The sequence below is a fragment of the Schistocerca piceifrons genome, chromosome 1, assembly GCF_021461385.2.
Source record: "Schistocerca piceifrons isolate TAMUIC-IGC-003096 chromosome 1, iqSchPice1.1, whole genome shotgun sequence".
NCBI lineage: Eukaryota > Metazoa > Arthropoda > Insecta > Orthoptera > Acrididae > Schistocerca > Schistocerca piceifrons.
Window position 1 is genome coordinate 914,881,266 of NC_060138.1, and position 26,167 is coordinate 914,907,432.

The 26,167-nt window shown below is 39.4% G+C and overlaps 1 protein-coding gene across 1 annotated transcript in view; it reads right to left on the minus strand.

Moving 5' to 3' along the window:
- LOC124717078 (protocadherin-like wing polarity protein stan) overlaps positions 1–26,167 on the minus strand; it is a 368,864-nt gene that overhangs the window by 133,061 nt on the left and 209,636 nt on the right. The window contains exons 25-28 of the mRNA XM_047243768.1: positions 23,487–23,670; positions 9,641–9,840; positions 9,283–9,492; positions 6,513–6,699 (exon numbers count right to left, since the gene is read on the minus strand). Of these exons, the coding sequence (XP_047099724.1) occupies positions 6,513–6,699; positions 9,283–9,492; positions 9,641–9,840; positions 23,487–23,670 (781 nt within the window). The remainder of the gene's footprint in view (positions 1–6,512; positions 6,700–9,282; positions 9,493–9,640; positions 9,841–23,486; positions 23,671–26,167) is intronic.

Here is a 26,167-nt window from a genome sequence, read left to right on the forward strand (position 1 = left end):
AGTATTGATCATGTTCATGGCTAATGCTGAAATATCTGAAATTCCATAACATGTAGGAGATCTATGTCTGTTGCATGGAGAGCCAATTTAAGCCAACGGACCTCTTCAGGTGGGAGAGCTGAGGCTGAGGTTGTACACTTGATAACTCTCATGTTGCAAAAAGTATTCCAGCCATTGATAGTGGAGAAAATGAAATCCACATAGTTGAATACATTTTGCAGGCATGTTACACCTGGGACAGGCCCTTCACTGTGGTAGACAGCTGACAACTCCAAATAACTATTTACATAATAGCTCACTTAACAACTGGAAATAATTACTCACTTAATAAACTTAAAATAACTTCAAATATCTAAATATGAACTCAATAAAGCTATTTTGTCAATTCACGTGAAAGAACTGGACAGGAAATGATGGGAAGGTACAGTCAGTCTGTAAACTGCAAGCTTTACCCAGAAAAATTCTAAAGCTGCCATACAGGATGACTAGAAATCAACTTCCCCTCTCACAGGGTAAAACAGTGTCATGAGATTTAAATTATTTCTGTCCTTATGTGTTTCTTGCATTAATATTATTGGTAATTCACATCTTTGTTCCACATAGATTTGACACACATTGTGGAAAGTACATACACCCCCCCCCCCCCCCCCCACTATGTCAGCACATTTTACTGCCAGTGGTTCATAATGTGAGTTGCAGAAGGGTCAGTATAACGTTGTGAAGCACAGTGCCCTGTAGTTGCTTTCTGTGATCTAGTGGAGTGGAGAGAAAAGGGAATTGCCTACAGGTTCCTCAGTTTGTAAGCCTATGAAGGATGACCACAATCTGTCAGCCTACCTTCCCTCACGCCTGTAACCTGCAAATCACCTTTCCATCATGTTGTACCCTCAGAACACAATTTATCCCTTGATGTGATTCTATTGCACTTAAATGTGGTACACACATTTAATAATTTTTTTCTTAACCCAATTCACCCAACGATAAGGATTAATCTTGTACCATTGAAACACTATTTTTTAATAATCTGCAAGTCTTCCATTTCTTTCAATGCGGACACTATTAGTCCTGGAGAAAAGATGTATATGATGAGTATGAACTTTCTTTGCAGGAGATTTAATGTAGTTCAATTTTGTAATGGGAAACATTTTTCCTACAACCTGTAATTTTTTAGATATTCATGAAAAACATAAAAAAGCAACCTTTAAAACGAAGTGCCCTTCTCCCCCCCTCACACCCCACCGGTCCCACCTTTTAGAATTTTGTCATGACGTTTCTCCCCTATCATTGTACAAAAAATTGTGGGTAAACAATTTTTTTCACTTAAATTTTCTTTGTCGACTGGACTATAAAGCTTTTAGCTCCTTGTAAGTACTGAAGCAAGATGACACAACACACTCTGAGCGTGAAGCACAAAACAGGGCCAGTATGGAATAATCAGGTGTCATGATGTAGCAGCTTCACGAATGATCTTGCACAGAAATACTTCAACGGGGTGAATCCATTGTGTGGAAACTGTGATGAAACACTCCTCTTGGAACAATGTATTTAACCAAAATGGGTAGTCTGGGGTAAATAATAAAAAATTGCAGCGAATGATGAACTCAGATGTCCCATAGCGCTTAGAACCATTTGAACCATTTAAAAAATTGCATCTCTTAGAAATTTATTTTAAGGAATGTTTAAACACATGAAAGATGTCCACAAATGTTCAATTGCTTCTGATCTAACTGATCTAAGTAGAGACAGATGAAGAATTAACAGCTAACAAAAGGTTATTTAATAGATATTACAACACCAGAGAACAATATGACCAATGCATCAGAGTGCCAAGCCAGTGTTAATGCTTCTTGTAATGACAGTGCCCACATAGTGTAACATGATTATGGATTTCTGCTCTGCTGACACTCAACACCAGCATTGTGGTGCCTGTTCAGGAGCAGTAATCATATCGGGATTGCTATGCAGCCATTGTTGGTTACTGCACTGCCATCGACAGTAAGCTGCAACTAATCTATATTCACACTGCCATTGCCATGTATTTGAAAAGAGACAACTATGTTATATTCACATTTAGCAAACTTCCATTATCTGCATATGATCACAACAACCATTTGACAATGACCAGCCATGTATCACCATGGCCATAATCCTTTTTTAAAGAGTGTTCACATGGTGCAGCAGTTTAGTACTGCATCTAAGTCATGCATGGCAGCAACAACAAAAACTTAGTATACTGAGCCAAGGTAAGCTTATATTTGCAAGAATGGAAGTGACCGTTGATGACAATTTCAGTCCAATATGTTTCATGGCTTCAAAAGTATCATTTAGAAGTGTAGCAGAAATGGGAACCCACTGAAGCATAATACTGATTACTGTGATGGCTCTCTTGCTCTCGTGCCCAGCATACCGTACAAGAAGAATTGTCACTATATTAAAAATTAATGCTTAGAATAAAAATGTTCTGGTAAATAGTGTCAAAGTAATTTTAGGAGTAAAACATCACCACTTCTTTCCTGCCTAATTCTTAAACATGTGTTATAATAAAAACAAAGATAAATTTATCAGGTAACAGATTAGAGGGGCAAACATATTCAACACCAAAGTGAAAATGAAATGTGGCTAGGCATGACATGTAAACAGGTGAATGGATAGTGGATGGTCCAATGGAACTCATTGTTGCATTTCAAGAGATAATAAAAGACAAAAAGGATGACCTAAAAGAAGGTGAGCAAATAACAGTAGAAACATGTAGGATCGGGATAGGTGCCAATAGGTAAGGACACAAAAATTTCATGAAAACAATAATGTGAAATTAGCAGTTTCAAGTGAAATAACTTGAAACTGGTAATTTTCACGAGGCATCGCTAAATTTGTGATTTTGGCACATAAAAATGTTATAAATCTGAGGATGTCAGTTTACTAATACTTGAAACTAAGAGTTACTGAATGTGAGAATGGCATTTTGACTTGCAATCTTCTAAACAGTGAGGTCTGAATACAATCCTAAACTGACAGGTCATTTGCCACATAACAGACTTCGACTTGATGATGAATATAGCAAAAACACACACACACACACACACACACACACACACACACACACACACATGGAATATGGCAAAAAACATCAAATTTTGCAAAAAAGCAATCTAGAATTTGAGAATATAACACCAGATTAATAATTCCCATTCCAAAGAAAGAAGGTGCTAATGGATGTGAAAATTACTGAGCTGTCAGTTTAATAAGTCACAGTTGCAAAATACTAACATGAATCCATTTTGAAGAATGGAAAAACTGGTAGAAGTTGACCTCAGGGAAGATCAGTTTGGATTCATGAGAAATGCAGGAACACTTGAGGCAATATTGACCCTACGACTTCTCGTAGAAGATAAGTTAAGGAAAGGTAAACCTACACCATGTGGTCAAAAGTATCCAGACACCCCCAAAAACATATGTTTTTCATGCTGGGTGCATTGTGCTGCCACCTACTGCCAGGTACTCCATTCCAGTGACCTCAGTAGTCATTAGACATCATGAGAGAGCAGAATGGGATGCTCCACGGAATTCGCGGACTTCGAATGAGGTCAGGTGATTGGGTGTCACATGTGTCATACTTGTACATGAGATTTCCACACTCCTTAACATAACTCGGTCCACTGTTTCTGATGTGAAAGTGAAGTGGAAACGTGAAGGGACACGTTCAGCACAAAAGCATACAGGCCGACCTCGTCTGTTGAATGACAAGAGAACCCCGACAGCTGAAGAGGGTCGTGATGTGTAATAGGCAGACATCTATCCAGATCATCACACAGGAATTCCAGACTGCATCAGGATCCACTGCAAGTACTATGACAATTAGGCGGGAGGTGAGAAAACTTGGATTTCATGGTCGAGCAGCTGCTCATAACCCACACATCATGCCAGTAAATGCCAACTGATGCCTCACTTGGTGTAAGGAATGTAAACATTGTACAATTGAACAGTGGAAAAATGTTATGTGGGATGACAAATCACGGTACACAATGTGGTGATCCGATGGCAGGGTGTGGGTATGGCGAATGCCTGGTGAAAGTCATCTGCCAGTATGTGTAGTTCCAACAGTAAAATTCGGAGGCAGTGGTGTTACGGTGTGGTCATGTTTTTCATGGAGAGGGCTTGCACCCCTTGTTGTTTTGCATGGCACTATCACAGTGCAGGCCTACATTGATGTTTTAAGCACCTTCTTGCTTCCCACAGTTGATGAGCAATTCAGCGATGGCGACTGCATCTTTAAACACGATCAAGCACCTGTTCATAATGCACGGCCTGTTGAGGAGTGGTTACGCGACAATAACAGCCCTGTAATGGACTCTTCTGCACAGAGTCCTGACCTGAATCATATAGAACAGCTTTGGGATGTTTTGGAACGCTGACTTCGAGCCAAGCCTCACCAACTGACATCGATATCTCTCCCCTGTGCAGCACTCCATGAAGAATGGGTGTCATTCCCCAAGAAACCTTCCAGCACCTGACTGAATGTATGCCTGCAAGAGTGGAAGCTCTAATCAAGGCTAAGGGTGGGCCAACACCATACTGAATTCCAGCATTACTGATGGAGGGCACCATGAACTTTTAAGTCATTTTCAGCCAGGTTTGCAGATACTTTTGATCACATAGTGTATATTTAAAGCACTTGTAGAATTAGAGAACGTTTTTTGAGAATGTTGACTGGATTACTCTCCTTCAAATTCTAAAGATGGCAGGGGTAAAATACAGGGAGCAAAAAGCTATTCCCAATTTGTACAGGAACTAGATGGCAGTTATGAGTTGAGGGGGCACAAAAGGGAAGCAGTGGTTGAGAAGGGAGTGAGACAGTGTTTCAGCCTATTCCCGATATTATTAAATCTGTATACTGAGCAAGCAGTAAAGGAAACAAAAGAAAAATTTGTAGTAGGAATTAAAGTCCATGGCAAAGAAATAAAAACTTTGAGGTTTGCTGATAACATTGTAATTCTGTCAGAGTCAGCAAAGGACTTGGAAGAGCTCTTGAACCGAATGGACAAAGTCTTGAAAGTTGAAATAATAATAAAAAAAAAAATTTAAAAAAATGTAGACTGGTAATGGCAAGAAAAGTGTTTCTGAAGAAGAGAAATTTGTTAACATCGAATACAGTTTTTTCTGAAAGTATTTGTGTGGAGTGTGGACATTATGGAAATGAAACATTGACAATAAACAGTTTAGACAAGAAGAGAATTGAAGCTTTCGGAATTTGGTGCTACAGAAGAATGCTCAAGATTAGATGGGTAGACCACGTTACTATCGAGGAGGTATTGAATGGAATTGGGGAGAAGAGAAATTTGTGGTACAACCTGGCTAGAAGAAGGGATTGGTTGGTAGGATACGTTCTGAGGCACCAAGAGGTAGCCAATTTAGTTCTGGAGGGATGCATGGGATGGGTGCAGGGGAGGGGGTAAAAATCACAGAGGGAGATGAATACAGTAAGCTGATTCAGAAGGATGTAGGTTGTACTAGCAAGGACAGTTGCATAAAACTAGTCTTTGAACTGAACACCACCACCACAACAACAACTTTGGCAAAATAAACAACACTGCATTTGGCATAAAGTAACATCAAATTTGGCAAAAAATAACACCAAATTTGGAAAAGAAAAATTGAATTTGTCCAAAAAGTAACACCCAGTTTGGCAAAGAAGTTATACCGCATTTAGCAAAAAAGTAACACCAAATTTGACAAACAAATAAGCAAATTTTGCAAAAACTAACAACGAATTTGGGAAAAACAAGATCGAATTTGGCCAAAGTATTAACTGATTTTCATAAAGAATAATGAATCTAGCAAAAAAAATCCATTTTTGGAAAAAATAACACTGGTTTTGGCAAATAGTAACACCAAATTTGCTCATAAATTAGAATCATGTTTTCCTGTTCCCACTTATATGTAAAAATTTTAATCAAAGGAAAAGTCTAGAGGATGTCTTTACTCAGCTATGCAAGTCAAATGGCTGCTGGTGTTGGTGGTGATGAAGTTATACCAGAAGCAGATGGTAGGGGAGCTCTGTTTACTATGTAATTTCTAGAGAATAATTTCTTTGCAGTGAGTAAAGATATATAGTTTCTGCAGTGCATTCCAATGCACATCAAAAATAAATAACCTCTCGGGGGGAGGGGGGGAGATACATATGCAATAATAAGTAAAAGAAATTCCACTGAGCAGCTAGTATAGCAGTTTAGTTGTCAAATCATACTGAAATTTCATAATATTATTCTGACGGAAAAAGTAAAAACTGTCTCAGTACTCAATATGGCAGACAGTGAATGACATTCATGAAAGATTAATGATGGTGTGAGACTGAAGTTACAAAACAGGACAAAAAATGTAGTTTTAAATTTTTACATCTACATGATTACTCTGCAATTCATAATTAAGTGCCTGGAAGAGGTTTCATTATACCACAATAACAACATTAATAGTAATAATAATAATAATAACAACCATAAAGTGCACAAACCTACCCATATTGTCAGCAACAATTTCAAATGGATCTGTGTAAGTGTCTTGCTGACTTTTGGTTAATGTAGCAATGTATTTATCAACAGACTGGAGCAGATCTTCTGCAGTGTCACCAGTTAGGCTTTCAATGCGTTCCCAATGTTCCTCATATTTGGAATCTAAAATGATACTTGTTGTTTCCACCATATTCTGGAGAGAGAAACATTAAGATATTCATTGTGTGTACTTTATACATGTAAGAACCACAGAAAAATCATTAATTTTCATATACTTAATCATTCTCAAGATAGGTTTTATTTCTAATTTTAGTTATCTCTCTCTTACATATGCATTATGCATATCTGATATTTCAACATTGTCCTAAGAAATACACCACATCATATTACAAACTACCATGTATTATCCATCATCAGCAATAATTATCAAAGCAAAATCTGTTGATAAAGAACCTAAGTCAGAGAATAAATCTCAATGAAATAGCCAATTTGTCTACGATTCAACCATTTCCTAGATACTATGTTAGCCTAATTTAGCAAAACAAGTGAAAACTGAGAATAAGAAACTAAAATTGATAATGATGCCAAAGTTGGTTAGTTGTAATATGTTATTTTTCTGTACTGAAATCAATGTTATTCATGTGGTGAAGCAGACACTATTATCACAGCTAATATAAAACAGAGAAGACTTTAATGGACAGGTATTTTGTGTTACAAGTATGAACCCTTCCTTATAGCATGGTGATTAGCATGTAGCATAAAAACTGAGCAGTAGTTGCAAAAGAACTAGAGTGTTATGTGAATCATAACACATGTGGCTCTCTCTTTAACAGGGTAGGTCTTACAAGTCTTGGAATTATAAGTCAGTGTTCTGCTAACCTTGAGCAGGATGTAAGAGATAAAAAGAAATCCATGTCTTCATAATAACTTGCTCATTTGTTAATGTGTTTTGTGTCTGAGCTTGTGTAATTATAAGTGCATAATTTTAAGCAATCATTTGATGTAAAATGTTCAAAAATAGATTCCATCACCCTAATACTTTGCATAGCTTGTGATCTTCCTGGCTTTAAACTGTGTACAGGACACAACATCCTAGAATTTGTTTCCCACGGCCATTAAAGAATAAAAATCTTATAAAAATTTGAAGAAGAGCCAAAAGCATATGCCAAACCATACAAAATATTATACAACATACCACAATCATATAATATGATGGAGAGACTATAAGGATGATTGAACAAATGTATGACAAACACAAGAAATACAGTCAACTCGAGTAACCAGCAAACTTGCCTGTCACATAAGACAGCCTTGCCTGCGAGCATGAAATGCATTATGAACATAGCAGCAATGTGGTGTAGGTAACAAACACACTTCAAGGAAAATGTGATAAAGGTGACGATCAAGATTAGAGTAGGGCATGTTTTAATTAACTAGGGTGAAGGCTTCAAGTCAAATAAAGAATGAGAGCCAGCACTCTGACTGCTTAAACCACATATGAAAACAGATCGACATTCCCCCTCTGTTCGTAGATTAGTGCCTATTATGACATTTTTTGCTGAGTTGCACTGTTTTGCAACTGTTTTCTTACTTATATACAGTTCATATGGCCTTTTGGCTCATCTTAAAATACTGTGCTACGATTTCATTCTGTAACAGCCCCAGGGCAGCATTCAGTGTGTCCCATGGGTTGCAGCCCAAATGGTGAGAACCGGAGGAAGATGACTAGGGATAGTAGTCAAAACAATATGACAGTAAAATAACAACTTGGCAGCAAACCCCAAACTTTCCAACCTTTTATTTAAACAATTTTTTTTTTTTTGAAAACTTCTTTTTCAGTACTCTTTCAACTGCTGCAGCATCATGGTGCAAGAAGAGGGTGGGCAAGGGAAGATTTAGAATGGAACTCTGATCAAGAGAGTTGGGTTCTCTTTGTAGACAAGTGCAGAATTTGTCCAATAGCTTATGATCATCGCATCGTACATCTGTGTGCAGTTGGCCAGATACCAACACATGTCTCAGATGTACAGTCCCACAGTAGGGAGATGGATCAGTCTTGCCCTAGGCTGGTATCATGTATGGGTGTCCAGTGCTTTTCTTCTCTATTGAGGATAACCTGAGGGTTGTGCAGGATCCTGGAGCCAGATGCACAACTTCACAGCTCCTCATCCGTAGGTACCTCTCTCCTACTTTCCAATCATCACAAAAATTTTCCCACATACCTTGCAGTACTAGTACTCCCAGAGGAAATGGATCACTAGTTTCACAAGGTATGCAAGTGAACTCTCGTGAAGTTTGGAAGGTAGATAAATGTACTTGTGAAAAGAAAGCTCACTCAGCAAGAGCCACGAATGGTCATTGTTACAATTGTTACTACACCCAAGTCCCCTTCCTCTAGCTGGAGGAAAGACAAGATCCCAGGTCCAAAAACCAAGTCTAGCACAAAGCTTTTATCTGCCAGATAGTTTCACTTGTCCTAATGGTTGTAAATTTGTTGTGGTCCATAGCTACCCAAAAAGTAAAACAATCCACATTACAAAGAGTGAAGATTGTCAAATCAGCCAGTCCATGCAGCTTCAAAGGGACTGACAGTGAAATAAAAGATTATTCAAGTAACCAAATCAGAAACTTGTATGGATCACCATCTACTCGGAGAACAAAGGAAATTATAACTTAATGAACAGGTGCACTCTCTTTTGACTCATCAACAAACATCTCACAGGTGTCTTAATCAACAAAGCCACAATTTCACACAAAAACTGTAATTGTAGAATACCTTGATATAATCCTTGTCTTGACTGTGTGTGAGATTAAGACCATTTTCATTAGTTTCATGCATCATAAGCTCTCTTAGCAACTGTTGTGATATGAGGACATCTGCTCCATGCAACATCTCTGTTTTATTGGTTGCACGATGTAGGTCAGATGCAACCTTTATTGCAACAAATGTTGTTACACTCAAGTCCCCTCCCTCTAGCTGCATCAGCTGTAAAGTGCAGGACACGATGAAAATAACAGTACTATAAATTTGTAGAAGCTCTAATTAAATGTGTTTAGAATTGCCACAATGATTTTGGTACAAACAGACAATTACTTTAAAATTTTCTTTAAAAAGTGTAAAATTAATGACATACCACTTTCCGCAAATCGAGGAAAGGGTCTGATGTGCAATTAAATAAATCTGGTTCTTGCCAACCTCCCAACTCTTCATCACATGCTCTAGAAGCTTTGCCTTGTGAATGACTTGGACATGATTCTAAAGCAATGTGTCCAAACTTAGTGCGTTCCCACCATAGACCACCAGCAAAACTCCGAGGGCAACCATCGTAAACCACTATAACGCAAGAGACAAAAAATTATGTAAATGATATCTAAACCATGAGCAACCACCTTATACTCAACATTAATACACTCACTCAACCTAATTTGTGGACTGTAGAGTTTCAAGAACAGGAGAAGTATGTTAACCTTTTATATTATTTACTTACTCTCACATAAGATCTCCAGACCATTAACAATGCTGCTTCAACAAACTTTTTGAATGCAAAGGTGCAACTAAAGATACATGAACACACGCACATGAACCATTTAAAGAATGTTCTCTGCTTCTACTGAAGCTCATGTACAGTTCACTGAAATCTGAGAATGAGCATTAGCTTAAATGAACAGTACAGTTTGGAGAATAATTGTTGATACAGAGATAATAGACTAGATACATAGGTAATAAACTGTACTTGGGAGAATACCATCACAGAGCAGTTGAGAAATGATTTTCTCATCCAGTCTGTGATGGTCTTGCCTCAACTACGGTCTATTATCTACGTATCTCTTCAGAAATACGGATCAAGCTTGCAAGTTCTCTCTCTCAGGTCATGAAAGTGGCCCCTCACTTTCACCACTATTTTAAGGTTAAGACACTTTTTGAAATGAACAAGCATGTTAAGCTCACACCAAAGACACCCTTACAAAGTCATTCTTGACTGTCAATCATTTACACATTGTATTAAATAGATGTTAACTGGCTCCAAGTATGCTGAGGCTCCTCTGAATGAGACAAATAATATTCATTTAATTAGCGACTGCATTTTCAGAACAACAAAGAAGGAATGGTAGGTTAATGTATATGGCCCAACAACAGTATCATTAGGGACGATGTTTTTTCCAGTTGCTTCGAATTATTGATGATGTAACTGTTGAGAAAATTAATGAACCCAATCTAAATCTTATTCAATACTTGCTACAATGCAATGTTCAAAATGAAATTAAATGCATTTCTAACAAATCATTGTTTCTAGCCTGTAAAAGAATTTCTAATTATTTAATAAAAACATTATCTAAAAATTTAATTATAAGAATAGGTACTTAATTTTTAATTTGCCAACTATCTTGCTGATACTGTGTATTCCTGTAACTTTCTTTTGACCTGAACTTCAATAGTTACTGATACCTTATATCATAGGAATATCTACCTATTTAATTACTTTCACTTCTTTTAGTTGATATTAAACATAACTGTGTCCTCATTTTGACCTTCCAATAACAGTTGTACAATTTATGTAGTGTGATAAAGCTGGACCAATAAAAAAATCAATCAATTGATACTGCAATGTGGTTACTTTATTTCTGCTCTAGGGGGAAAAAAAGGGGTAATGTGCACTGGAGAAAAAAAAATACATCTAATCAAAATTGAGCAATGACACTAAATTGTTACTACGAGATCACTATTTCAAAACAATATTTCAATTTTTTTTCTTTTTTTTTTTCCTGGCAGTTATGACAACTTCGTTAATGGAGGAAATGTCAAAATTTGGAATTCACATGGAAATTCAAAATAAATGTGAACAAACTCTAGCTTAATCGAGAGGTGTCAAATCATATAAAGAAACAGATATTGGCAATGCAATGAATTTTCTTTTCTGCTCTGTCCCCTTGTATTAACCATGTTCATTATTTTGAACTCATTTCTGTTCTGCCAAACTAGTTTAGCATAGATATATAAAGAAAAAAAAGTGAACTATCGCCAAATGACATCTCTCTTTCAGCAGTGGTAGCAACAGTTGAATCTGACCAAATGAACAACATTTTCATTTAAACAGGTTACATAAGAGTAAATAAAAATACTGACATTGGTCCAGAGAATAAAAATGTGCCATAGACCAGGAGTGACACAAAGGTGGGGCAAGGTCACTGTTGAAGAAAAGAGACAAGCAAGACATCTACAATGGACATACCGTAGGGAGGGGAGGGGGTGGGGGGGGGAGGGGGGGGGGGGCAGAGAGAGAGAGAGAGAGAGAGAGAGAGAGAGAGACGAAAATAAGGGAAAACAAAAATTACTGGAAAAATTGCTCTGGATAATATCTATGCAAAATGGATGCATAGAAAAACTATGATGTTAGATCTCACTTTTCTTTGAAGTGGTGCATTTTAATTCCTAAGCAAACTGTATCCGACATTTTCCTCATGAGCTCCTTTACCACTTTACACTTAGCTTCAATGGTGATCAAGAGTTTGCAAACATTCAGGAGGAAGTACCTAATTCTATCTATCTACAGGAGGTTACAGATGCACCATAACTATATTTTATGTTTATACAGGAGAAGAAAAACAGTCTAGAGAATATTACAGTGATACAGGTTGTGTGTAGCACTGAACGCATTGACTGGACAACAGTAATGCAATTTACAGAACAGGCCAAGCACATGTTTATGATCATTTAAATAATACTGCTTCTTTGGCAGCTCAGCGGAGCGCACCAGGGGGCCAACCCAGGTGGCCTCTGTAAGCGGACCTGTGAACTGTAGGGACGTGCGATCTCTGTAATCATGCGCATCATGAGGGAAGGTACATTGCTCCTCCCTTCAATTGGCTGGGAAAACCACATACATAAAAACACTAGGTACAGAAAAAATGGATGGTACATAAAAAAAAACACTGGTACCAAAAAAGCACAGGTGCAAAAAATAAAAAATAAAAAAAATAAAAAAATAAAAATAAAAAAAGCATTGGTTTCACAAGGCATCAAATGTAGCAATTCAATTGAAGGGAGGTCCGTGGTTGGGATCCATGTAGCAGGTCTGCTCGGCTCTTGTCCCCCACCCGAGTGTAATTGATGAACTCAAAAATTAGTCTACAGCACTTTCAGGGGACCTGCTGGATACATACTTCCACATCTGAGTTTTAAACATCAAAACCATGTTGTGACAAAGCAAGCTGGGATGTTTTTACTTCCCCTCTTGTTTTGCCAGATGCCTACCTAAATTTGTTTTTTCAGTTTTAACTAATTACCATTAACATACGTGAATATAATCGGAATTTACATAAAAGAGAAAGGTTGACCCTCCGTTTTAAAGAATATAATACCAGTTCTAATTTTGTGCATAGATTTAAGTATGCAACTGATTTTCTAATTTATACCAACTATTCCTAGTTAGTATCTTTTGTTATAGGGTGAAATCAGTAATTGTTTCGTAACTTAAATTCTATTGTTGACGCATAAACAAATATAAATTCTGTATTAATTATAAACATTTGGGGGAACAACTAATTGTATTCTTTAACGATCTATTTGGCTCTATTCAAAAATATGCTAGCAAAGCCAGCCCTTAATTAATTCCAAAGTAATTAACAGTTTTGTCAAAAATATTGTTTACATAATGATATCTGTTGGTTGGTTTGGGGAAAGGAGACCAGACAGCGTGGTCATCGGTCTCATTGGATTAGGGAAGGATGGGGAAGGAAGTCGGCCGTGCCCTTTCAGAGGAACCATCCCGGCATTTGCCTGGAGTGATTTAGGGAAATCACGGAAAACCTAAATCAGGATGGCCGGACACGGGATTGAACCGTCGTCCTCCCGAATGATATCTGTTAATTTCGTCATTTAAACAAATAATTTGGCCTAACCCTCATAGCAGAAGAAACTGTTAATAGGAAATTTTTTTTCAATTTATTCCGTTAATTTAATGAGTTAACTCTTTGATGCACAGATTTTATGTTTAATTAATTTTTTAATAAAACATGCATTTTCTATGTCTGGTGGGGTTGCTAATAAAGGAAAACATGAATTAAAATTTTTTATTGTATTGATTTTGGTTTTAGATGGTGGTATATATAATATACCACCATGCCACTTAGGGCCGTACCTAAAGTTTTTGAGATATCTTGGTTTGTGCTTGTAACTCACCTTTAAATTCTACTCTAAGCAGTAATAATTAGTATAATTAATGTAAAATAATTTTATTTCTGGCAATTGGTCATTTACAATACAAAATCAAATTACAAACCTTACAAATAAAATATGTTTCTTATTCCTTTTTGTGAAAATCTTGAAAGCACCTTTTTGTTTTGCTAAGGCACAAAGGCACTTTGCATTCAGCGCACATCCAGAAAGTGCGCACTTGCTTCTTTTTTGTACTGCATTTCGCACAACGTCTGGCGGTAGTACGCTCTGGCTGGTGGGATGAATTGTCGAGACGCTGGCGTGAGGAAACATATGGCTTGTTTTTCTTTACGTGGACTTGACTCTCATGAAGTCTAGATGGCCTCAATGGTGTTTTCTGGGTTACTAAGCTTTGCAGGATACTCATCCTGAAGACTTTGGCAGTCATTTTTTCTCTATCGCCTAGTTCCTTCCAAATTATATAGCTGTTGACGATACTGACATCAAGCAGGTGAAAGAATATTCGGTGCCACCACTTTTTACTTCTCCGGCTTATTTCATATGATTTTTTCAGTTGGTCGAACTTGTCGACATTGTTCATGTGTGCATTGTAATCCATCACTGCTTGAGGACAAGGTAGCTCTATGCGTGAACCATCTCTTTCACGGCGAGTCACTGTAGTAACTTCAGGACTGTGAAAATTTGAAAGGAGATGAACAGCTCTCTTATCTTTCCACTTCAAGTAGAGGATGCCACAGTTGCTGACCCTCCAGTCAAATTCACCTCTGCTTAATTCTTTGTCTGTTTTTAATTTGGGTAAATGTTTCCTTGTTGGTTGAACTGTCCCACAGGCATATATGTTTCTCTGCTGTAAACCAGCCAACAAGTTATAGCTATTGAAATAGTTGTCGAAATAAAGATAATGGCCTTTATTTACGAGTTCAGAGGACAAACTCAGCACTACATGCTCCCCAAGGCCTGTTTGCACTGTGTCACCTACTTTTCCGGTGTAAATATCAAATTTCAAGTTGTAAGAGGTCTTGTCACACAGCATCCACACTTTGTAACCACGCTTTATGGGTTTATCTCTCATGTATTGTTTCATACTGTTGCGGCCTTTGAATTTGATCATTGACTCATCAATTGCTAGGTGTTTGCTGGGTTGGTAACACTTGGAAAAAGATTCAGATAGTATCTTGATCACTGGTCGCAGCTTGTACAGTTTGTCATAACCTGGGTGTCCTTTTTCTGGATGCAATGTGTTATCATTCAGATGAATGTTCCTCAGTAACCATCCAAACCGATTTACTGCCATCAGAGATGCAATATAACGATCATGAAGTTCTGGGGCACTAGACCAGTAGTCTCTGTATGCTGGCATACGCTTTATACCCATCAAAATGTTGATTCCCAGGAAAGTTCGTATTTCATTGTCAGTTGTTGGAGTGAAAGACTTGCCAGATTGCGTCGCATATAAATTTGTTTGGAAAACGATTAGCTGAACTAGCTCTTTTGGAAATATTTTTTCGAATATATCGATAGGTTCTGGATCATCAATGTCCCTAATAAAAGCACTTGGTCCTGATTCACTGTCGAACTGCATTCCTGAGGTAGCATTGAATTGTTGTCCCCAAGTTGGCGCTGTGTCAGCAGCGCGTTTTGGCGGAGTGGACTCACTTTCTTCCTCGCTCTCTGAAACTTCGCCTTCAGACGACACAATAGCCTCCGCAACAATGCTTGCTTCATAATCAGATTCGTCATCTGTGGTGTCAACAGTGGAATCCTCGTCTGATGGAATTTCACACAATAATCGTTCGATTTCTTCATCTCGTAAGCCTCTTCTTGACATTTTCATTTTCAAACAACAGCCTGAATCCAAGTAAAGAATACGTAAGCAAAACAAAATGGAGAAAGAGCTAAAATAAGTCACAACACAATTAAAAACTAAACTTTGTAGCGGAGGATTTCGAATTTTATACTAGGAAACGAAATGCAATAGAATACTGCTACATGCACGGTGGTACAAATAATATACCACCAAAATAAATTGTATATAAATAACGGAAGATTGTGCATATGAATGTATACATGGGTTCATACCGTAGCTGTGACGTCCAAGATATGGAAAAAACACAGGCGCAACAAGAAATTCGTTATAAACCACTATTCACACGCAAAAACCATGCACAACTCAGCACGCAGCTTTCACAGTTGTAATCTATGCAATTCTTGGCGGGAACTGATTCCTTATAGGCAGTGAGTGCCATCTGTCTGATAAGTAGAGAACTAGGTGAGCATATTAGAGTGGTGGTCGTGCAGTTAAACCACTGTGCAAAGAGCCAAGAAAATTTTCAAAAGGTGGTATACTATGTATACCACCGTGCTCCAAAGAGTTAAGCTTCAATTGTAATTTATGTAAATTTAACTTCGAACAATGTGTAGTTTCAGCACCTATTACTGTGAGGATATACAGGGTGGTACAAAAAGGTACGGCCAAACTTTCAGGAAACATTCCTCACACACAAAGAAAGAAAATATGTTATGTGGACATGTGTCCGGAAATGCTTACTTTCCATGTTAGAGCTCATTTTATTACTTCTCTTCAAATCACATTAATCATGGAATGGAAACACACAGCAACACAATGTACCAGCGTGGCTTCAAACACATTGTTACAGGAAATGTTCAAAATGTCCTCCGTTAGCGAGGATACATGCATCCACCCTCCATCGCATGGAATCCCTGATGCGCTGATGCAGCCCTGGAGAATGGCGTACTGTATCACAGCCGTCCACAATACAAGCACGAAGAGTCTCTATATTTGGTACCGGGGTTGCGTAGACAAGAGCTTCCAAATGCCTCCATAAATGAAAGTCAAGAGGGTTGGGGTCAGGAGAGCATGGAGGCCATGGAATTGATCCGCCTCTACCAATCCATCGGTCACCCAATCTGTTGTTGAGAAGCATACGAACACTTAGACTGAAATGTGCAGGAGCTCCATCGTGCACGAACCACATGTTGTGTCGTACTTGTAAAGGCACATGTTCTAGCAGCACAGGTAGAGTATCCCGTATGAAATCATGATAACGTGCTCCATTGAGCGTAGGTGGAAGAACATGGGGCCCAATCAAGACATCACCAACAATGCCTGCCCAAACATTCACAGAAAATCTATGTTGATGACGTGATTGCACAATTGCGTGTGGATTCTCGTCAGCCCACAGATGTTGATTGTGAAAATTTACAATTTGATCACGTTGGAATGAAACCTCATCCGTAAAGAGAAAATTTGCACTGAAATGAGGATTGACACATTGTTGGATGAACCATTCGCAGAAGTGTACCTGTGGAGGTCAATCAGCTGCTGATAGTGCCTGCACATGCTATACATGGTACGGAAACAACTGGTTCTCCTGTAGCACTCTCCATACAGTGACGTGGACAACGTTACCTTGTACAGCAGCAACTCCTCTGACGCTGACATTAGGGTTATCGTCAACTGCACGAAGAATTGCCTCGTCCATTACGGGTGTCCTCGTCGTTCTAGGTCTTCCCCAGTCGCGAGTCATAGGCTGGAATGTTCTGTGCTCCCTAAGACGCCGATCAATTGCTTCGAACGTCTTCCTGTCGGGACACCTTCGTTCTGGAAATCTGTCTCGATACAAACGTACCGCACCATGGCTATTCCCCATGCTAATCCATACATCAAATTGGCATCTGCCAACTCTGCATTTGTAAACATTGCACTACTTCAAAACCACGTTCGTGATGAACACTAACCTGTTGATGCTACGTACTGATGTGCTTGATGCTAGTAATGTAGAGCAATGAGTCGCATGTCAACACAAGCACCGAAGTCAACATTACCTTCCTCTAATTGGGCCAACTGGGGGTTAATCGAGGAAGTACAGTACGTCCTGACGAAACTAAAATGAACTCTAACATGGAAATTAAGCGTTTCCAGACACATGTCCACATAACATCTTTTCTTTATGTTTGTGTGAGGAATGTTTCCTGAAAGTTTGGCCGTACCTTTATGTAACACCCTGTATAAGGGCCTGATTTTTTGGTCCAGAGGCAGTCAGTCCACGCCCGAGTTTCAGACGAGAAATCTGTACTGATTAGAACAACGATGCTTCAAATTAACTGTGAAATAAGTTTTACACAATTACACAATTAGGGCGTCTGTTAAAACAATGACAGTGTCTGTTCCATACGTACCTGATTATTCTGAAAAAACTGTGGACTATGTGGTTATGTTTTTTACTGCTCATTGATGTTCAACAGGAAACTATTGTAGCAGTATGTGGATGCTAGCCTGCAACCTATTAATGAGGTTTATTGAAGGTTAAACAACAGTGCACTGGCCATATAACTGTGTATTATTGTGGGGTTGTGAACAGTGAAAGTAAAGTGCTGTGAAACGCAAATTTGCACCTGTCAGCAAAGTAGTCAATGTTGTACTTCCAGAACCCATTTTACAGCCTGTGTAGCAATGCACAGAGTACAGTCAATGAAGAAATAAAAAGAGAGCAAACGTCATCACAATGGGTCAGCCTGACCAATAGACTGAGGCTGAAAAGGGGGAGTTGTGAGCTGGCAAACGCCATTAGCTATACAAAAAAATCAAATTCTCAAGAAACAAATGGGAGCCATTATCGGTAACCACAGCATACGGAAGTGCATCAATTGCAAAGACCTTAGACAGGGCTGAAATAGTGGTTGTCGCAGACGAGGACAGACAACGTGCCACACAAGTACACTTGGAACTGGCGTGCATTATAATAAGCCAATTTTTATTTAGGAAGGGCAAAGCAAAATTCACATGCAGACACTCCCATGGCTGCTGCAATGTTGACCAGAGTAAAAGACATCCGTGGGGTCACAGTTGCCGAACACAATGAGTGCAAACAGCAATAAGCCAAGTAATGTCCCCGTCTATGCCCAGCCAATACGCATGCTGGCAGGCCAAAGCTTTGGTGTGAGAGGTCCTCCAATGGTAGACATGCAGAAGCCACAGTACATTACAGCATAAGGAAGTGGGTATTACAACTGGAGGAACAATATCCTCCATAGCTAACAAAACTATCCATCAAACACAGAAAGGTGGAGTCGGAGGGAGATGTAATCATTCTAAGGATCCGCAGCATGGCCCATAGGTTTTTTTGGCCAACTGTGCTGCTTGGAAGAAATGACCTGACTAAGTAAAGGATTCTTGGTGATGTCCGATGGTCACGTGGCACTAGTGATGGGTAAACTATCACATTCTGGTTTCAATACCTAAACAGAAACAAAGCAACTCATCCTGAATGAAAGCCGGGTTCAGCCCAATTGAAAAAAGACAAAGCACCTGCGTTAACGTGTTGCATCATCAGCCAGTAATGGATTTGATAATGATAATGGGAGAGGAAGAGACGACACTGCTGCAAACAATGTGCTTCCTTGTCCAGCATGGAAGCCAAAAGGTTAAGAAAAGCAACTAATGGCTTTTGATTCAAGATTAGATACAACTTAGAACCATACAAGGAGACACGGGGCTTCTTGAAAGCAACCAAATCTCTAAAGCCTCCTTTTCAATCTGAGAGGGGTGCTGCTGAGTGGGAGTTAAAGTCTTAGAAGCATAAGTAAATGGTTGTTCAGACTTGTCTACTTATTTCTGTACCACACCATGCCAAGATTGTGCTGAGAGGCATCTGTAGCCAACATATGATGCTGACCTGGCTGAAAAGTGGCAAGACATGGGGCAGAGTGAATATTAGATTTAAGCAAAGCAAACGATCATGCACACGCTGGGGACCAAAAACAAAGGAACATTTTTACACACAAGCACATACAGGGTCTGAGCAATAGTGGAAGCATCAGGTAAAAACTTATGGTAGGACGCAACTTTACATATGTCCTTTACCTGCAGTTCCATAATGGAGGTCAGCCACAATAAAGCTACAATTGCATCAACAAGGTGACACAATGGTTTGACACCTGTCTGAGAAACCTCAAAACCTAGGTACTCAATCAACATGAGAAAAAACTGAGATTTGGCAAAATTGCACTTGAGACCCGCAGACTCAAAACAGAAAACAACAATTGGAGATTTCTAAGGTGGTCTTTGGTAGAAGAACCCGAAACAACAATACCATCAAGGTAAATTATGCAGCCGAGCATAGAGGGTGTCAACAGTTCTAAAAAAATGCTGAAAAATTGTGGGCGAGCTAGCAATGCCAAAAAGCCAGCTTTGATATTGTTATAGGCCAAACAACGTAAAGACAACGAGAAGGTGCCTTGAGGCCTCATCCAAGGGAGCTGGAGGTACGCTTCTGACAAAATGATCTTGGAAAAGCAATGGACGTCCAATAATTTTGTGAGCAATTTGTCATGGCAGGGCAAAGTGCACATATCTATCATGGACTGTGTATTAATTATGACAGTGAAGTCGCCACAGAGGCAAAGATTACCCATTGACTTCTTAATGATGACTAGTGGTGTAGCCCACTCACAGGAAGAAATAGGCTGAATAGACATCAAGCGACATCAAATGGTCTAATTTGGCCTTAACAGAGTCACGCAACATGATTGGCACCTGCTGTGCACAGGAAAAAAAATTTTACAAGGGCAGACGAACTCTTTCATAGTAATGTGGGCAAGAAAACCGGTAGCACAACCAAGCCCAGGGTAAAACAGAGACAAAAACTCAGAGCAGAGAGACTCCAGTTTCTGATACGGAACTTGATCTGACACTAAATTTATCTCGCTGACAATGGAGAAAATGAAAGCATGAAACGCTTTCTAACCCAAACACATCTGTGGTATGCAAATAGCCCCACAACAAGGAAGGTGAGAACGTGAAAAACAGATTTGTAAGAGACAAGAGAAGAGAAATTACCTAGGATCGGAAACTGCTGTTTATTGTACCTAACAAACTTCCATGAAACCTGTGTGAGGGGATGGGAACCCAGTCCATGCACATTTGTGCACTTAGTAAAGTCACTGCAGCTCCTGCATCCAATTGTATTTTTAGTGGTTTATTGAACATGCACAAGTCAATAAACAATTTGTTTGCTGAGACAGTCATTGTAGAGATACAGCATGTTATTGTAGAGATACAGTTAATGTCCATCAGTACTACTGTAACAGCCACGTTTGAAGAGGAGTTACACACTGATGCAATGTGGCCTTTCTTTCAACACTTGTTGCAAAGAGCCCAATGATTAGGGCACACAGCATGACCATGTTGGATGAAGTAGTACAGGCAAAATGGGAGAGGCTTGTTGCTGATGTTGTGATGCGGTCTGTTGTTGCTGTGGCTGTAACCGACACAACCCCATGCAATGCTGAGTTGAAAGTTGTATAGCTGCAACAGCTTCCCCATCATCCTGATCACTTGCAGTGTACCTAACAGGGTTTGATTGAGCAACTTCTGATACCTTCCCCCAGGCAACAATCTGACTGGCTGTGCCCTGTGACACTTCAAAGGATTATGCTATACTGAGCACATCTGTATGCGTTGGATTCTTACAATGAAGTGCTTTTTCACAGAATTCCCTATCCCAGTCCATACAAATAATAACATCATGCACCATGTGATCACAGAAGGATTCGTGATGGGTACTAGCAACAAGTTTACAATGATGGCTGAGCCCATGGAATTCTGCAGCCCAGGCTTTGTAAGACTGGTGCAGGTGTTTCTGACAATGCTGAAATTCTAAATGAGTTGCAATGACATTCATTCTGTCTCAGTAACATGCTGAGAGAAGCTTGCACATTTCATCAAATAACAACTTGGCCAGTTCTTACAAAGGTGCAAGTTGGTACAACAATGATAAATGTGCGCCCAAAATCCAGGAAAGAAAGAAAGTACTACAAAGATTTGCATTGGCCACCCAAAAAAAAAAAAAAAACTAGAAATGTTGGTGTAACCATGAGACCACTTGATAGAGAGCAGTGGCGAGCACCAGCTGTTGTTCCGTGAAAGTTTGCTGCTGAGCAATGACACGTTGGAGTGTTTCTCCCATCAAGATGTTTTGTTGGGTGACTTTCGACTGAACTAACAGCCGGAGAAAACGTAACCCTCACTCATAGTATAGTAAGAACAAACACGCTTTATGGGACATAGTACTTTATAGAGCAATACGTAAGATACAATGAAGTACAGGTTGTGCGTAGCACTGAACATATTGACTGAACAACAGTAATGCAGATCACAGAATAGACCAAGCACTCGTTTGTGACTATTTAAAAAATATTGTTTCTTTGGCGGCACACCAGAGCTGACCCAGGTGACCTCTATCAGCATGCCTGTGAACTGCATGGAAAGCGATCTCTGAAATCATGTGCTTCATGAGTGAAGGGATCAAATGTATTACATTCTTCATTCGTAATTGTAATTCACTGTGCCTTATACTTTTTACCCTCTCCAGTCACATTACTGTGACTTTTGCACCATGGACCACTGCGATACAAGCTGGAAGATGTTCTGGAAGCTACCAACAGGGATGTGGAACCATGCTGACTCAAGTGCCATGACCAGTTGCACTGTTTCTCGGTTTAGGATCTATGGTGCGAACAGTCTGATCGAGGTGCTCCCACTGATTCTCAATTGTGTCTAAAGTCTGGAAGTTTGGTAGCCAGGACAGTATAGTACACTCATCCTGGTGCTCTTTGAACAATGCACATACACTTTGAGCTGTAAGACACATTGCATTGTCCTGTTCGTAGACACCATGTGCCAAGGAAAAACAAACTGCACATAGGAATGGATATGGTTCCCACAGATAGGTGCATCCTTGTGTTGATGTACCACGCCTTCCAAAATGAAAAGATCACCCAACGAACACCACGAAAACATTCTCAAGGCTTTAATGCTCCCTCCTCTGGCCTGGACCCTTCTAACAGTGGTTGCAGTGTGTTTCCTTTCAGACGTTTCATGCCATACACACTAATGGCCACCTGTCACCTGAAAAAGTCACCTGCACCTATTTAGTGAAAGTCCAGTTATGGTGCTGATGTGCAAATTTCAGCCTTTGTTGCCAGTAAACAGCAGTCAGCATGGATGCACGAACATGATGCCTACGACAGAGGCCCATATGCAGCAATGTTCGCTGTATGTTCGTTGAGGAGATATTGCTGGTAGCCCCTTTATTCATCTGGGTGATCAGTTACTCAACAGTTGCACATCTATTCACCCATACACATCTCCGCAGCTGTTGCTGACCCCTGTCACCTATGGTCTGTGGTGCACCATTATCCACCAGTTTTGTATAGCACAGCATACTTTAACCACGGTGGCATCAGAACAGTTTACAAACCTAGCCATTTTGCATTTTGGAAATGCCTTCACCCTTGGCTCAAAAGTCACTGGACATCAGATAAATTGCTCTGTTTCTGCATTGTCTTCAGAATATTCTGACACGCTTTACATACCCTCCACTGCTACTGCTGTCACCTGTAGTTCGTGAGTTGTTATTGCACACTGACATCAAACATGGATGCAGTAGCCACCAGAAAGATCGCGGGAGGCGCACATCGGCACGGCGTGTTACGGACAGGAGATGCCGCAAGTAAAGTCCCGTTCACCAGAGGGCACGCAAGAATTCGGTCGCGCCCTCTGCCGGCGGAACAACAACTCAGGCAGCGCGGGCCGTGCCCAGTCAGTTTTACATCGGACATGCCTAGCAGACAGTTCCTGCTCTACACTATGTGAAGTACGACGGACCACGTGAATCGTGTTACGACAATGGACTTGTAGTGCTCATATTATTGTGACTGGACCATTACCTGAGGAAAAAAGTCTTGCTGTGAATTTTGGTTAACTTCTGTTTTCAATTTACCTTCACATCCTCTGAGTGTTACTTCTGCATATGGGTTTGGACATGAATCACATCGCCTCCCTATCACACCTGTACGACAGCTGCATTGACCTGTAACTGAGTCACACTGATTCCCAAATGAACCAATAGAATAACATTCACAGTCAAAGCAGCGTTCAGACTCAGGTGGTTGGAAATGGTTTTCCTGTAAAACAGAATAAGACATACTAATAACAAAATGCTTAGAACAAAGATCCCAAATTTTTCTCATATTTCATAGAAAACACACAACATAAATATATTTCAAATTAAATGCAGATCACTAATGTATTGAAATAAATGAGCATTCTCAGTTGATGTCAGAAACTGATCTAAAGGGTCCTTACTGACGTGATCTTATAGAGCATTACCAGGTACTGTGTGTTACAACCTTTTCTATTGCATGTTTTTCAACACTGTCTCAATGCAAATAATGGTTAAAATTTTTAAAAACCTATCATAATAGATGTGAAAATACACTGAAGAACTGTAATTAACAGACCACTTAATGATAAAAAGTGTAGGAAAGAATTGCATATATGATCACGGGGTGATGGGACCAACCTTCATTGTCGCCTCCCTTTCTTTTTTAGAGTTTTATAAATATTTACAGAGCTGTTGAGTGCCGAGAAAGACTATGATACACCAATTATTCACTTTCTTTTCAAAGTGATTTTTATTTCCATATGAGTCAGTATCACTAGAGGCAGAATTGGCTTATGGAAGAAATTAAATAAACAGCTTCATCAGTCGTATCAGATTAATATCTGACAATAAACAAATTCAGTTCGCTATCCTGAACTAAGATATAGTTTTCAATTTTGTAATGAGCAAATTTCTTGACTATTGCTCAATTCCTTTGTGTACTACAAGTATTATGTCTTTAAATCTAAGATGCAGCAAGGAGAAAATAAGAGCAAAAATTAATGCCCAAGTCTTGCAAATTTTATTACTAGACTACAATTAAATGAAAACAATGAATCACACTTGAATTGACTGAGGTAGTAAAGCTAATAAGTCGTAACTTTAATTAACACAAAGATGGAAGAAAGAAAATAGGAAGGTCACAAAAATCTGTTCAAAGACAACACTGAATATTTCATTTTTGTGCATATTTCGAGCTATTTTTAATGTAGCAGAGGTATTTCTAATCCTTTTGCTATAGTTTCATACATTTTTATAAATGGTATTAGTTAAACATTATAAACATTAGTTTTAATGTAATTGGATAGATAAAAAAAAAATCTACTCACCAAGCCATGGCAGGAGGAAAAACATATAAAGGTATTGAAATCCGCAAGCTTTTGGAGCTAGTGGCTCCTCCTCCTGGCCGGAAAGTTGAAGAGTAAGGAACAGAGTGAAGAAAAAAAGACCAGTGCAGTATGGGAAATAGGGAGAGCTCTGAACAGTCACCTGGAACTCCAGGTCATCAGAAACTTACTGAATGGGAAAAGAATGAAAGACTGATGGTTGGTGACAGCACCAGACAAGATATGAAAACCTAATAGCTTAATGGTGGAGGGTAAGCTAATATGCAAGACAGAGACTAGTTACAAAAATCATGTATGAGTTAAAAAGAGTGGAAAGCTGAGTGCATCGTATATGGTAGAGATGCGGGCAAGGAAAAATAGGTAGGTCAGAAAATAAAGATACAGAAAACTAAAGCAAAGTGAAGTGAAGAAAGGAACAGTTGTTGAGAAGAAGTGCTGAGACCAAACAAATTAATGTAAATTATGGCCAGGTGGGAGGCAAGAATGAATAACACGTTATAATGCTTCCTCGGGGCTTTCCTGGGATCTATAATTCTTCAGCCCCTGGTCTGGTTTAGATACATTGATGACATTTTTGCCATATGGATTCATAGTGAGGCTCACCTGTTAAAATTCTTGGAATTTCTAAATACATTCTCTCAATCAAGTTTCATGTAGTCCTATTCCAAATCCCATGCCACTCTCCTTGAATTTGATCTCGTCCTCAGTGAAGCCCAGATAAACAATTTTAAATCTACTACGGAACAACAATACTTACATTCTGACCATTGCCATCCTTTCCATGTCAAACGATCCCTCCCATTCAGCCTTGACATTCAAGACAAACATATTTGCTCAGATGCAGATTCTTTACAGCAATACACCACTATTCTATTCACCTCAGCCTTCACTGGAAGTAATTACCCCACCAGCCTAATTCAAAAGCATATTTGGAAGAACTGTCGCATCCAGTCCTGGTATTGCTGATCCTGTCAAAAAACAACTTAGAAGTACACCTCCAGTCACACAGTTTTATCCTGGTCTTGCCTGTACTAATCAGCTACATCGACAGGCTATAACTTCCTTCAATCATACCCTGAAATAGGGTCCATTCTATCTGACATTTTGGCCACCACAACTAAAACAGCTTCTCTCAGCCTCCTAATCTCCGCAATATCTGTGTCAGACGCTATGGCGCTTCTGCACCCATTTCCTTATCGTATGGCTCCTACCCCTGTGACCATCCCCACGGTAAGATTTGCCCTATGCTCCCTCCTACCAGCTCTGTAGCTGGCAGAACATATTCTATTGAGGGAGAGTCATCTGTGAAACATCACATCTTGTGTACCAACCGCTGCACAGTATTAGCCTAGTGGTCTAAGGCGCTGCAGTCATGGACTGTACTGCTGGTTC